The 12,569-nt window shown below is 40.5% G+C and overlaps 1 protein-coding gene and 1 long non-coding RNA gene across 5 annotated transcripts in view; one reads left to right on the forward strand and one right to left on the reverse strand.

The window, feature by feature from the left end:
• TNNI3K (TNNI3 interacting kinase) overlaps positions 1 to 12,569 on the forward strand; it is a 90,769-nt gene that overhangs the window by 29,393 nt on the left and 48,807 nt on the right. For all 3 annotated transcript variants that reach the window (XR_012651861.1, XM_075037380.1, XM_075037381.1), the window contains exons 12-17: positions 1,975 to 2,061; positions 3,273 to 3,329; positions 4,381 to 4,473; positions 4,556 to 4,613; positions 4,729 to 4,923; positions 5,274 to 5,378. Coding sequence is in view for 2 of the 3 variants with exons in the window: in XM_075037380.1 (XP_074893481.1) it covers positions 1,975 to 2,061; positions 3,273 to 3,329; positions 4,381 to 4,473; positions 4,556 to 4,613; positions 4,729 to 4,923; positions 5,274 to 5,378 (595 nt within the window). In the remaining variant the exon portion in view is untranslated. The remainder of the gene's footprint in view (positions 1 to 1,974; positions 2,062 to 3,272; positions 3,330 to 4,380; positions 4,474 to 4,555; positions 4,614 to 4,728; positions 4,924 to 5,273; positions 5,379 to 12,569) is intronic.
• LOC142035328 (uncharacterized) lies at positions 107 to 1,574 on the reverse strand. Of its 2 annotated transcripts, none has more exons than XR_012651863.1 (3): positions 1,278 to 1,574; positions 982 to 1,156; positions 107 to 683 (listed from the first exon to the last, which is right to left on the reverse strand). It is a non-coding gene; the product is annotated as an uncharacterized LOC142035328 (long non-coding RNA). The 2 variants fall into 2 exon arrangements; XR_012651862.1 differs by having other exon boundaries at positions 1,273 to 1,573.

Consider the following 12,569-nt stretch of genomic DNA (forward strand, 5'->3'; position numbering starts at 1 on the left):
TAAACATCAGTTTAATTCAACACAAACTCAAGTACAGGAGTATTTATGTGCTGCTAAAACAGAAAACATACAGCCTGTTCAGAAAAGGCTATTTCTCCCTCTGCTATGTGCATGAGCTTTAATTTTATTACTGAAAGAGGCATTACAAGGAGCAATGATTCGGAGTCAGGAATCTTAAATTCTTGCAAATATGGATCAAAGCAAGGCACTTTCCATGGTTCCTGTTATACTGTCCTACAGGTACAGCAATGTGTCAGTTTTCTGTCCCGTTTTTGACTCCATGACTTCTGGCACATTCCCCCCTCCTCCAAAAGCATTGCAGTACCATTTATTATGAAAATTACTGTAATATAGTAAAAGTATGGATTTCAAAGGCCTTTCAAAAACTGATACTAGCAAAATACTCGGTATGAAATTACTGAGGGAAAACTCATCTTTGAAAGGTTTAGAAAAGAATTTTTAATATTGCCAAGCAGAACTTTGTGCATCAAACATCTGAGAGAGTGAGCACATTGTGCACACACCGCTCTGTTCTGGATCCTTGCAAAGGAGAACGATGAGTATAGTAACTGTCCACAGCAATATGGCGTACAAATGTTGTCCAGTTGTCACGGTTTCACCCCAGCCGTTACCAAAGCCCCGGGCAGCCGCTGGCCCCCTGCCACCTCCCCGGCCGGGCCACGCTGGGATGAGGAGAAAACGGCAAGAAAAGCTGGTGGGTCGAGACAAGGACAGGGAGGGATCCCTCCTTCCCTCCCTCCCTCCGCCCCCACTGACGGGCCACAGACAGGCTCAGCTCGGGGAAGACGCGAAACCGGTTTCCCTCGCTGCCAACCGACTCCAAACGAGGAGAACGAGGAGGAAACCCCGACCTGCGAACCCCTTCCCCCCAGCCCTCCCTCCTGCCCGCCTCAACTCCGCTCCCGCTTCTCTCTCCCTCCTCCCCCCGGCGGCGGGCAATGGCGGTTGGGGTCCGCTCACCACACGTTGTCTCTGCCGCTCCTTCCTCCTCAGGGGGACGACCCCTCACTCGTCCCCTGCTCCGCCGGGGGGTCCCTCCCGCGGGAGACGCTCCTCCGCCAACTTCTCCTCTCTCCCCGGGCTGCAGGTGGGCAGCTGCTGCCCCGCTCCCCTCCACGGGCTGGGCTGGCCTGGCCTGGCCTGGGGGGGGACAGCCTGCCGCCTCACCGCGGGCGACGGGGGCGTCCTCCCCCCCCCCTCCTCCTCCTCCTCCTCCTCCTCCTCCTCCTCCTCCTCCTCTCCTTCCCTCACCTCACCTCGGCGGCGGCCGCAGGGGGCTTCGTCCCAGCCGTCCCCCTGCGGGTTCCCCTTGGGCTTCTGAAAGGCGTTCGTTCTCCCGGGGGGGCTTCTGAAAGGCGTTCGTTCTCCCCCAGGGGCTCCTAAAGGCGTCCGTCCGTTCTCCCGGGGGGGCTCCTAAAGGCGTCCGTTCGTTCTCCCCCCGGCGTTCCCGCCGTGGCTGAGGGGCTCGGCCTGGGCCGGAGGCGGGTCCGGCCTGGAGCCGGGGGAGCTTCCAGCACCTTCCAGCGGGAGCCGGCCCTGCCCGCCCTGCCCCGCCGACAGAAAAAATCGCCGCACGAACCCGAAACACCGGTTTAGGACACCAAAACAATTATTTTCGGGCACTGGTTTTACTTGCAAGGCCTATTGAAGACTACTGTGAACTTCCATTTTAGGATTGCTGTAGCAGAGTTTTTACTATTGCCATACATCACGTTTTAGGATTAGGTGGACTTATGAAAATAACATGTTTGTTTTTATTGGCAGGTATTTCCCTGTATTTCTACAGCTAAGAATCATAGTATGTTTTAGATTAGCGCTGCTGTATCTTTGTTTACATGTTTCATAGGCCCATTGTACATTTTTTTAAAAATCCCCTGATTTTGTATAAATCAATTAAAAAAAAATACTGTTGAGTTTACCTGCAAATCCTTATATTTCCACTTTTTTTCTTAGGTCATGATGCCATTGTGACCCTTCTGAAGCATTATAAGAGACCTCAAGATGAATCACCTTGTAATGAATACTCACAACCTGGAGGCGGTATGGTCTGAGAAATAACTTTATTCTCTAACTGAAGGGTCTGATCCAAAGACTGCTGAAGTCTCTGGAAAGGTTCCACTGATGTCAGTGAGCTTTGGATCAGTTCTGTCTGGCACAAAGAAAATTAGTGTCATAAGAATCACCATTTTCCAGGTACCCTCTATTTATGTCAGAAGTCTTCCTTTATCTTAAAATCGAGTTGTCACATTGTATTACTCACTAGAAAGAAAAGCTAAAAGCTGTGAGATGAAGATCAATCCCTAGTAATCATTACTCATACCTTTTTACATCCTTAATACCTTGTTTAGACATTCTCTTTGTGTTGTTTAGGTCTGAGGTTTCTTTGATTGCTGACATTTGGTATATTTCTATACTCAGTCCCCTTCATATTTTTTAATATCTTTGAATATCTCATTCCCCCTTGGGAAGAATTAATTACCCTTTTTCCTACAAAAATACTCATTTGTATTGGCAACTAAATGACAAGTGCCAAGAAGAACGTTAACACAAGCAGTTAGATAAACAAAATATTTTGCAGTATGTTGAGAATGCTGCCTCCACAGAGGGTGAATATGTTATACGTTGCGGCTTGTCCAGGTCATTGAGGAACCCTACAGTCAGCAGCAGGATCAATCTGCTTCCTACATAGTTTGACCTGTTCCAGTTTTAGGTGTATTATCTCTCAAGTGTATGTAAATCTTTTGGGGACTAAGTTTATGCATGTATTGGAAATGTATTTTGGCAAGCAATTAGCACACCCAGACAGATGTTTTTTAATGCTGATTGTTAAAAGAACTCGGCTGCCATTTAAGCAGAAAAACAAGAGTTGAAATTTTTGGTACATGGAGAAAGCTGAGGTCTTTTGGAAAATCTAGTCAGTGAACTAAACAGTGCAATATGTTCACAGCCCTATTGGCAGAATTTGTGAATCTGATCAGAGTTCCTTTACAAAATCTAGCTCATATAAAAGGCTACATTGGCCTTCTTTAACACCAGTGAAAGCCAGTATCATTCTACAGGATTTAGTGAAGCTATATACAAATTACTTTCAGGAACGCAGCAGTATAACGTCACAATCATGTGTGTGCTTATGTGTATTTTCACCCCTTTATTATTCATTCTTTAAGCAATCATCGCCTCATTAATTTATCAGTACAGATGCTTATACTGTCTTTGAATTACATAAAATTAATTCTGTTCTTCTATTTCAGATGGTTCCTATGTGTCAGTTCCATCCCCTCTAGGAAAGATTAAAAGCATGACTAAAGGTATTTTCAATGGCAATGGGAAACTTGAACTTTTACGGTCTTTTTACCCAAGGTGTTTGTCAGCCTAAAAATACTACACAAAATTCATTATTCCTGGAATTTTCATTTCTCAGAAATGTAATGTTGTGCATAAGCAGCAGCTATACTTCCCTAGGATAATTTTAGGAAACAATATACTTAGCTTTGTTGCTCAGCATCATGATAATTCCTGTATTTATCTTATTTTCATTTACTTCTAAATATATATTTATTTTTATTACTTTGGAGAAGAGGATGTGATTGTGAATTAGTACTAATGAAATACACACATATCCATGAATGCAAACAAATGTCATATTGAATCCCACTGTAAAATGCCTGGATTATCTTTACACAAAAAATTCTGTCCAAAAATAATTTGTGTTTATCTGAAACACATATAGATAAAACATTCAGATGAATATTTGTACTTTAAAATATTTCTTTTTTTTGTGGTGCTTTCAATTTTCCACTTCAAATATTCACTCTGGATATAATCAAATCCTTGCATCCTTTACATAGCAGCATTGAAATGTTCCATTTAGAAATATTCTGATAAACTTTGTAGTAATAAACCAAAAAGATCAACAAGGTAGAGATGTTTGCTAACTAAATTATGTTGCAAAATTTAGATTCCACATGTCACTGAGGAGTAGGTCAGATCTGGAATAACATCCCCTGCATTGGTAATGAGTACTAGCTATACAGAAAAAAAAGGAACTAATTCTCCGTATAAAGAATTTTACACAACCATCACATGATACAGGCAGAATATGCTTATGGGACAGTGTTCATCACTGATAAGATTTTAAAGCCAAGAAAGCCCAAGGCAACTGTAGCGTTGCAAGTATTTGGCTGTTATTGGGGTTTATGGTGGTTACTGAAAGAAAAGGGAATAGGATTACCAGTCAACCAATTTACAGGAGGAAAATCAGCTTTTACTGTGCAACAGTTTTGAGAAGTTAAATGCTTATATTATGTCCTTCCCCATGACCCCACAATTTACAAATAGGATAAGTGTTTTCTTTTGCAGAAAAGGCAGATGTTCTTCTCCTCCGTGCTGGTTTGCCATCACATTTCCATCTTCAGCTCTCTGAAATAGAGTTCCATGAGATTATCGGCTCAGGTACCAGAAATAAGAATGCATCTGTTTTAAAAGTCTGATGTTCATAAATATCTTTTTGCTTATTTATTTTAAACCATTTTAGGGTCTTTTGGAAAAGTATATAAGGGACGATGCAGAAATAAAATTGTTGCAATCAAGCGGTAAGTTTATCAGACTTTTCCATCTTGTTTGGTTAATGACCTAGTTCGAAGTATTAAAAACCCCCATATTTTATGATATTTTTGCCTTACTGTTTTCTCTCATGTAAATTCTAAGCTATCGAGCCAATACCTACTGCTCCAAATCTGATGTGGACATGTTCTGCCGTGAAGTTTCCATTCTCTGCCGATTGAATCATCCGTGTGTCATCCAGTTTGTGGGAGCTTGCTTAGATGACCCAAGTCAGTTTGCTATAGTCACTCAGTATATTTCTGGAGGATCGCTCTTCTCCCTGCTTCATGAACAGAAGAGGTATTCCACCTGTTCTCTGTTTGGACTTGTGGTACAGAATTTGGAAGACTAGTAAATCTATGTTGATGTAAATGTTATTCTTTAAGTACAAAACAGGAGAGAAAGGAACACACCAGAAAAATTTTAGCTTTGATTCAGATTATTGGGTGTACACGGGAAATTAATAAGTAATCACAAAATTGTTATTATCATTATTTTACATTATATACATTTACATTACATAAAGTATATAACTTTTTTGTATTTAAAACAATTTTAAACGTTCCATGATTTACAGATAAGAATAATTTACAGATAATTTTTGTCTGTTTATTAACTTTGAGTAATTTATTTTTTTTTTCAAAATACAGAACTCTTGATCTGCAGTCTAAATTAATCATTGCTGTAGATGTTGCCAAAGGCATGGAGTACCTCCACAATCTCACACAACCAATCATACATCGTGATTTGAACAGGTAAGTTTATTTCTTTATCTGAAAAATTCAGGGAATGTGAAGTCTCAAAGCAACAGTGATGGTCTGCAGTCTCACCTGTACTTGCAGACACTTGTAACTGTGCAGTATCTCATTAGCACTGACGGAGCTTGGAGGAAGGTCTGCTTGCATCAGTTGAACTTGGGAATTGCGGCATGATGCTTTCACATTCGCTGGAGGCGTTAATACATTTTACTTGAATGACTTAACAGACAGCAGTCAGCTTCATGCTTAATAATTTCACTGACAGATATCTTACCTGAACTTTACAAAATATTTATACCCTATTTGCATACATTAGTCCTGTAGGATAGTCTTTTTACAGTTTATGCTATCTAGTATATTTCCCCAGTATAATTTTTTGAATCCAAAACATTAATTAATTCATTTCACCTACTTTTGCCCATCTGAGAATTAAGTGCTTAATTTAAACTAGTCACTAGTCCCCCTAAAGTCGATGCAGGAATGCGAGAAGGCTTCCAGAAGGCAGTCTCTCCCGTTTGTTTTAGGTGGCTGTCTTGGAAAGGGAGGAAAGTTGAATGAGCCTGTGCTTGTTACCGGGAGGGGAGTGGCCATCTAGTTTAGACTAAATGCCAACTGCTGACACTCACAGAGGTATGTGAGGTAAATCTCAGCCTAGGAGACAGCTGACAGTACCACTGGCAAAGAAGTAGGAGAGAGTCTATGTGAGTTGCGTATCCAGATTTCCCTCTGGAGATGAAACTGAATTGAAAAAAACTCAGGGGTTTTAAACAAACTGCTACGAGTCACCATTTGCTTAACTGTAATTGTCATTGAAGGATGCAACTACTAAACACCAGTATTTTCTTGCATCTGGCCCACTAATGTTCAGCCTTTGTTAAAAGCGGGAAACATCTTCCCTACTGAGCAGAATTTTATTGTGACATGTCTAGATCAGAAATCACTCAGACTAGCCATTCTGCACAAACTTCTGCTTTGGAAGTGGACTAACCAAAATTACCTATATTTGTATTTAAAGGAGAGCAACCAGGCAAAGAAAGTTAGTGCTGAATAGCTGTTGCACTTTTTAGCCACAGTAGCTTGCTTGGAAACAGCTCCTTCATATGTACGAGCACTGTGACAAGAAAGCTTCTACAGAAGACATTTTTAAAAAGTAGGATGAAGTGAGTTACAAAATCGGTTTTCTTCAGTGTCAGGCATATACCTCTTATTTTCCACTAGCTTAACTACTTGTTTTTAGAAAAAAATTACAGAAATGTTCATTTTGTTTATACCTCAAGTGACTGGTCCTATAGAGTTGTGGTGATACAACAAATAACATTTTCCTGCATCGTGCTGTAAGTTTTCATTTCCTAGTGACAATGATAGCTGCAGTGAAAGATTCCTTGTGAAAGACACTCATACTTTTGGAAAAGGAGCTAGTTTTTTCTCTTTGCTGAGCAAAGAGAAAAAAAAGATTGTGAAACTATACCCAGTTCAGAGTTCCGGTATGAAATTTGAAAAAATATGAGGCAGCAGCAATTTTCTGGACATTGTTGTTGGCATCTCCCGGAGAGCAGCATGGCTTGCACACGGAAAAGGTTCTGTTTTCTTGCTCGAAGTGTACCTACATGGACAGCTCTACAAAGGACACCTATGAAGGGAGGGACTCCAAATGTAGTATTTGTCCTTTATAAGCAGGAGGTTTCTTGGGAATTGAAGCATAACAAGGAGACTGTGTGTGTATATATAAGACCAGTCACAGGGGTGCAGACTGAAGCCCACCTAACTCAGTGTCCTGCCTCTGGCAGTGGCCCATGGTGACAAATTTGAGAGCCAGGCATGTATATAATGATAATGTCTTGAATTCTCTCTCAGTGCCCAAGAAGTTTGGGTTCAGAAGGGTACTTTCAAAAATGAGTACCTGCTCTTGAAGTCATTTTTTAATTGAAAGAATAACTCTTTTGTGGTTAAGAAAGCAAAAAATGTCCTTGCACACTGAAGATGAAAATCAGATCACTAATGCAAAAGAAACTGCACGTTTCTTTATTTTAGTCTGAAGAACACAGTCTACAAACCATATCACTTCAAGCCAGTCTACTGGGATTTATGTGCCCTAGGTTAGCAATATTGGCACAAATTCTGCTTCATACTCTGACCACAAATTTTAGCACACTTTGCTTTATTTGTCTATTCTGATGTATGAATGCATCCATCTGCTCATGTTAAAACCGCTACAAGCACATAAAAATGGCTACTGTTAACCATTGCCAATTACATGCCCCATTACTTTATTTAAATGTGCAGATATGGTGTTTCTGTATGGGTATGGTAAATGTATGATGTTTAGAAGGATACTGCTGATGTGTTATATTCATCCATGTATATTGACTATATAAAGGCTTAATCTAAGTATATTAATATAAGCCACATTCTGCAATTTTACTGTAGCAGAGCTACATAGAATTTGTCTGTTGAAGAGTATTTTAAATTTGGATTGTCTAAATACTTTCAAAAACCGTGCCACTTGTCAAAATTCTTTTAGCCTAAGAAAGCCTGAACCCACACATTTCAGAGGCCTTTGAAATGCTTCATTTTGACATTTTAAATTATTTTTTCTATTTTTCCTATTTTTTATTTTTTTAATTCAAATTCCAAGTTTTAAAAATATAATTCTACTTATCAAATAAATCTCAAAAAATAAAAATGAAAAATTGAAAGTTTCATCTTCATATGAACAGGTACGATTTTGTTGACAAGAAATGTCTGTTCCCCACTTTTTATTCCATAATGTTAAGCTCCATAAAATGTTCTGAGTCAAGGCAAAATGAAACAGTCCATAAAAATGACTTCTTCAAACAGTTCCATTAATTAGCAGGAGACATTAGGACAGTCAAACTCTGAAGTGCAACTCAAATTGTCTTCTAACATTTTGAACTAATTACAATTCATTATCAAGTGATGTGACTGCAAAGCTATTCAGTAACCAGCTCTGAGCGATTCGGGAGGAATTCGGGGAAATCTTAGAATGCACAGCACAAACTGTGTATTCTTGACTGCGTTTGTGCGTGAAGCCTGCCTGCAGCACCAGCAGTCTGTGCAGTGCCGATCCCATGGGAATCCCGTGGTTGGGTGGGCGGTGATGTCTCACCTTGCACCTTTGCCCACAGAGCCGAGCGGGCATCAAGCGCTCCCCGAAAGGCCCCGTGCTCTCCGCTCTGCAGCACCTCACCTGGCCCGGCAGCAGTGGCTGCAGGGGTCCCCAGGGATTGGGGGGACGGGGGTCCCTCCTGCAGCCGTCGGCTGCTCCTGACCAGGTGGTGCTTCACTGCTGCAGATGTTGCACCTCTTGATCCCCTTACAGCTTCAAGTGCTCCCCCCAGGATTGGCAGCAAGCTGGCAGGTCTCTAATTTCCTGGTGTGTTGCTGGTGCCTCATACTGCTGTTTTCTAGTCTTTAGGGGTATGTCCTGAATTAAGTCAGGTTTGGTAATGTCAGCTAATACCTCAGTGCAGAGCGTGCTCGGTCCTGACATCTTGTTGTTATGAAAGACTCTCTAATTTTTTAATAACTGAAATGATGAAATCCTGAACACTTAATTCATTGGTTTCTGTCCTTGTTGACTGAATTTCCCACACGGGCAAACACTTTCTTCCAGTGTCCTGCAAGGATGGCTACAAATACTTGTTTAATCTGTTTGTTTGGTTTTTTTTAATTTTCCGTCTGAGAATTCTCAGTTTATTTTCAGCGTAGCACCGTACTTTCAAATAACCCTTTGTTGCATTCTTTCATTCCTTCATCTCCTTTCCTTTGTTTTGTCTTTTTTACTTTAAATATTTTCCCATAATCACTGAGTTCATCTGACTCTTTCTTCGTTTTTTTGGCCACTTGTTACAGATAAAAGCGTCTCTGACTGGATCGCTTCTAAGAGCTAAAATATAGTGCAGGACTGTGCACTCATTCTGTTTCTTCAGTGATACCTGAGTGGAAGCACTGAGTCCTCGGTATATGCAGAGAAAAATCTGTTCTTGCTGTTCTAGCTATGACAGTAGTCTCGTGATGTGTGTAGGGTGGTGAAATACCTAACTGTATTGAATTGTGAGGTTTTAGATGAAAATGATCCTTTTGCTAAAGACAAAACACGATTCTTAGTTCTGCTAGCCCTTTAATGCAAAAGGCACATCATTCGAACTGGGGATGGTTGGACTTTCCTCTCACACAGCATAGCTGTGCACTGCTTTGAACAAACGGCTTTCTGCCTTTGACTGTCATCTCTTCTGCACCCCTTGTAAGTCCTGAGTACCGAGATAGACATGCAGTTCTTCAATTTTGGCCCAAGTCAGGATTGCTAACAGTTTCTAACTAGGTACCTTTACTCTTCTGGCAAATTGATCTTAACCCATCTTGTATGGCAAGGTCTAGATTAAGAGCAAAGAGAAATTATAGATATTTAAAACTTTCAGTATATTAAATTGTGAGGAAAAGCTTGGCATTGGACAGAGGTTTGCTACACTAAACTTTCTTTCTCAAAAAAAAAAAAAAAAAAAAAAATCGCTGTTGGTAAGAGTGACATGCCTCCACCAGCCCTAGAGGCTTTTGGAAATGTTACGGAAAAAAACTGTTTAGGCCAGACCCTAGTGAGGGTCCATTTTTTAAAGTATAAGGTGGATTGGCTAGGATTTGCTGTGCAGAAAGCAACCTGTATATCGACCTACAAAGAAGACAGGCTAGAAGAATGTCTTTTTCCAGGATTGTACTTGCCTCATTTCTCCATTGTATACCATCCATGTCCACCACCTCTTGTCCTCCTCCTTACAGTCGAGGTTCCCTTTGCCTCACTCCACTGGCTCTGACTTCACGCATCCTCTACTTTCTCACTAAGTCTCCTTCATATACCTGCATCCCTTCACAGGCTCTTTTCAGGCCACCACAACATGGAACACAGAGGGAGATGCTTTCTTCTGAAGCTATAGTTCTTGCCTCAGTCATGGTTCAAGCCAAGAGCCATGTGTCTGAATGCTGCAGCCTGTGTAATGATTTAGGACAGCAAAGATCCAGACCTTATGGTTCAGCTTTATGCCTTGTCACTGCTGGCTGTTAGAAAAATAGTTCTGCACTTAAGGATTTAAAATAATGTTTTCCACAAAAGAAAACCCAAAACAGTATCTCGCTAGAGATCCAAAAAGCGTATCATTGCCTGACAGAACTTTTACCAGATCATATTTGTGAGGGTCAAAAGACAATTTGCTATAAGGACATCAGTGCAGTTGATGTGTGGTGCTGAGAGTAGCTTAACTTCTGAAACTTTTTAGTGTGAGAACAGAAGTCGCGTTTTCAGCGTGAGTCCCAGTCAGCCCACAGGCACAATTACTAGATGAAAATCTTTACGGCAACTTAAGAGAAAGACCAAGGGTGAAATTCTGTGTTAAGTTTTGCCAGTGGCTTCACAGGAGCCTCAAATTTTTTACCTTAAATCTTCACATAGCTTGTAACTCTGTGAGTTCTGAAATCTAATGCAATGCACATAACACATTAAATAAATCTGCAATATAGCTTGACAGAACAGAGGAGAAAATGAATCTTTCATGTATCTACCCTGGAAAAGGGGTTATCCTTCCATTTTGAGAATAATTGGGAGTTTTATTTTGCTTTTTCCAGTTCTGGAAAAAGAAGTTCTGACAGCTATCAGCAATGGTGACATGTATCTGCTTATTACTACTTATACCATGGTGAGGGATTGTAGCCACAATGATTATAGCACTTTAATAAAAAAGAGACCATTTTAGTATCAATTTAATTTAAGCTGTAACAGCTGAACATGGTTGGACCAAGCCTTTGAGCGACTAACCTTCATTTGATGGCTTTAACTCTTGTAAAAGTTTCTGAGAGATGCCTTAGTGAGAAAGATGAAAGAAAGGATGGAAGCCTGGTGGTAATGGGGATGGTGTCTGCAACTCCTCTTTGTTATAAAATCCCTTATGAAATCTTAAAATAGCAGTTGCCTTTCATTAAACCCACAGTATGTTAAAGGTAGAAGGATCCTTTCATAGCCCTGTTATCTGGGAGAGGGACACGCACTGAATGTGCTTTGCCTGTCTCTTGCCCTGAGAGGGAGAAGCCCTTGCATCTGGCAGGCCCGCAGAACTACTTGCTTTTGTAAAAGCCAGGATGATTACACACTTCTGATTCTTTTTGCGTTTTCTTCCTTCCATGGTTTCATGAAGAGAATGATGCCAAGAGAATGGTCTCACCATTTCAAACTGTGTGGCCTTAACAGAAGACAATTAATTTCTGATTCTGCTGAACTCATTATTAACCTTCTGTCAGATCAGATCAGATCAGATTTATCTTGCTGTATTTCTCAAAACAGAGGCTTAATAGTTCCTTTCTCATCTGTGGTTTTCAAATTTCTAAGTGCCATTGAGGCAATAATAGTGTTTTTGAGCTGTACCTTCCAAGCCTTATTTCTGTGGGTTATACTTTTTACTTTAGAAAAGAAAAATTAGTAACTGTAGTGTTCACTGGTGGTAACAGACTGACAAAACCCTTCCAGAGATTACCTCCTGCTTTCAGATATGTCCATACTCTCAGGACCAAGATGGGCATTTCGGCATTGTTTTTTCAGAAAGACTTATGCATGCCATGCATAGAAAGGGTCTGTTTATTGATTTCTCAGCTTCTCCACAAAAACTGTCAGCCCAGGTCTTGACTATGTGTATCATCAAGTTGGGTTTATTCAAGGTCTATACAATCCTTGAGTAGCTTGAAGTTGAAGAGAGGGCTCAATACATTTTATTCACATTGAGAAATGGTGATAATTTTTGTCCCTACTGACAAAGGTCAAATCTGAACCAAGACCACAGAAAAGTCTGTAGTTTTGTATGATTCATGTGCCTACATTCAACCCAGGGCATAGCTTTCAAGAGTCTCTAGTTTAGTCTTGCGTTTGATTAGTATTTTCATTTGACGTCTGGTAGGAATCTCAAAACAATTCTGCATGTCATACTCAAATCACTGAAATATTTTGATGGGAAGTATATATGGGAGCTAAAATCAGATTAAATATAAACTAAAAGAGTCATGGCTACATTGTATGACACCACTACACTTTTATGATTAAATTTATCATCCCAAGGTTTGGGTTTAGGTGAAGCTAGAAATCTTGAAGGCAGTGATTTGTGGGAGTCCTGGTTGGGAGAGCTTAAGTTTTTT

Source organism: Buteo buteo, chromosome 10 (genome assembly GCF_964188355.1).
Source record: "Buteo buteo chromosome 10, bButBut1.hap1.1, whole genome shotgun sequence".
Classification (NCBI taxonomy): Eukaryota; Metazoa; Chordata; class Aves; order Accipitriformes; family Accipitridae; genus Buteo; species Buteo buteo.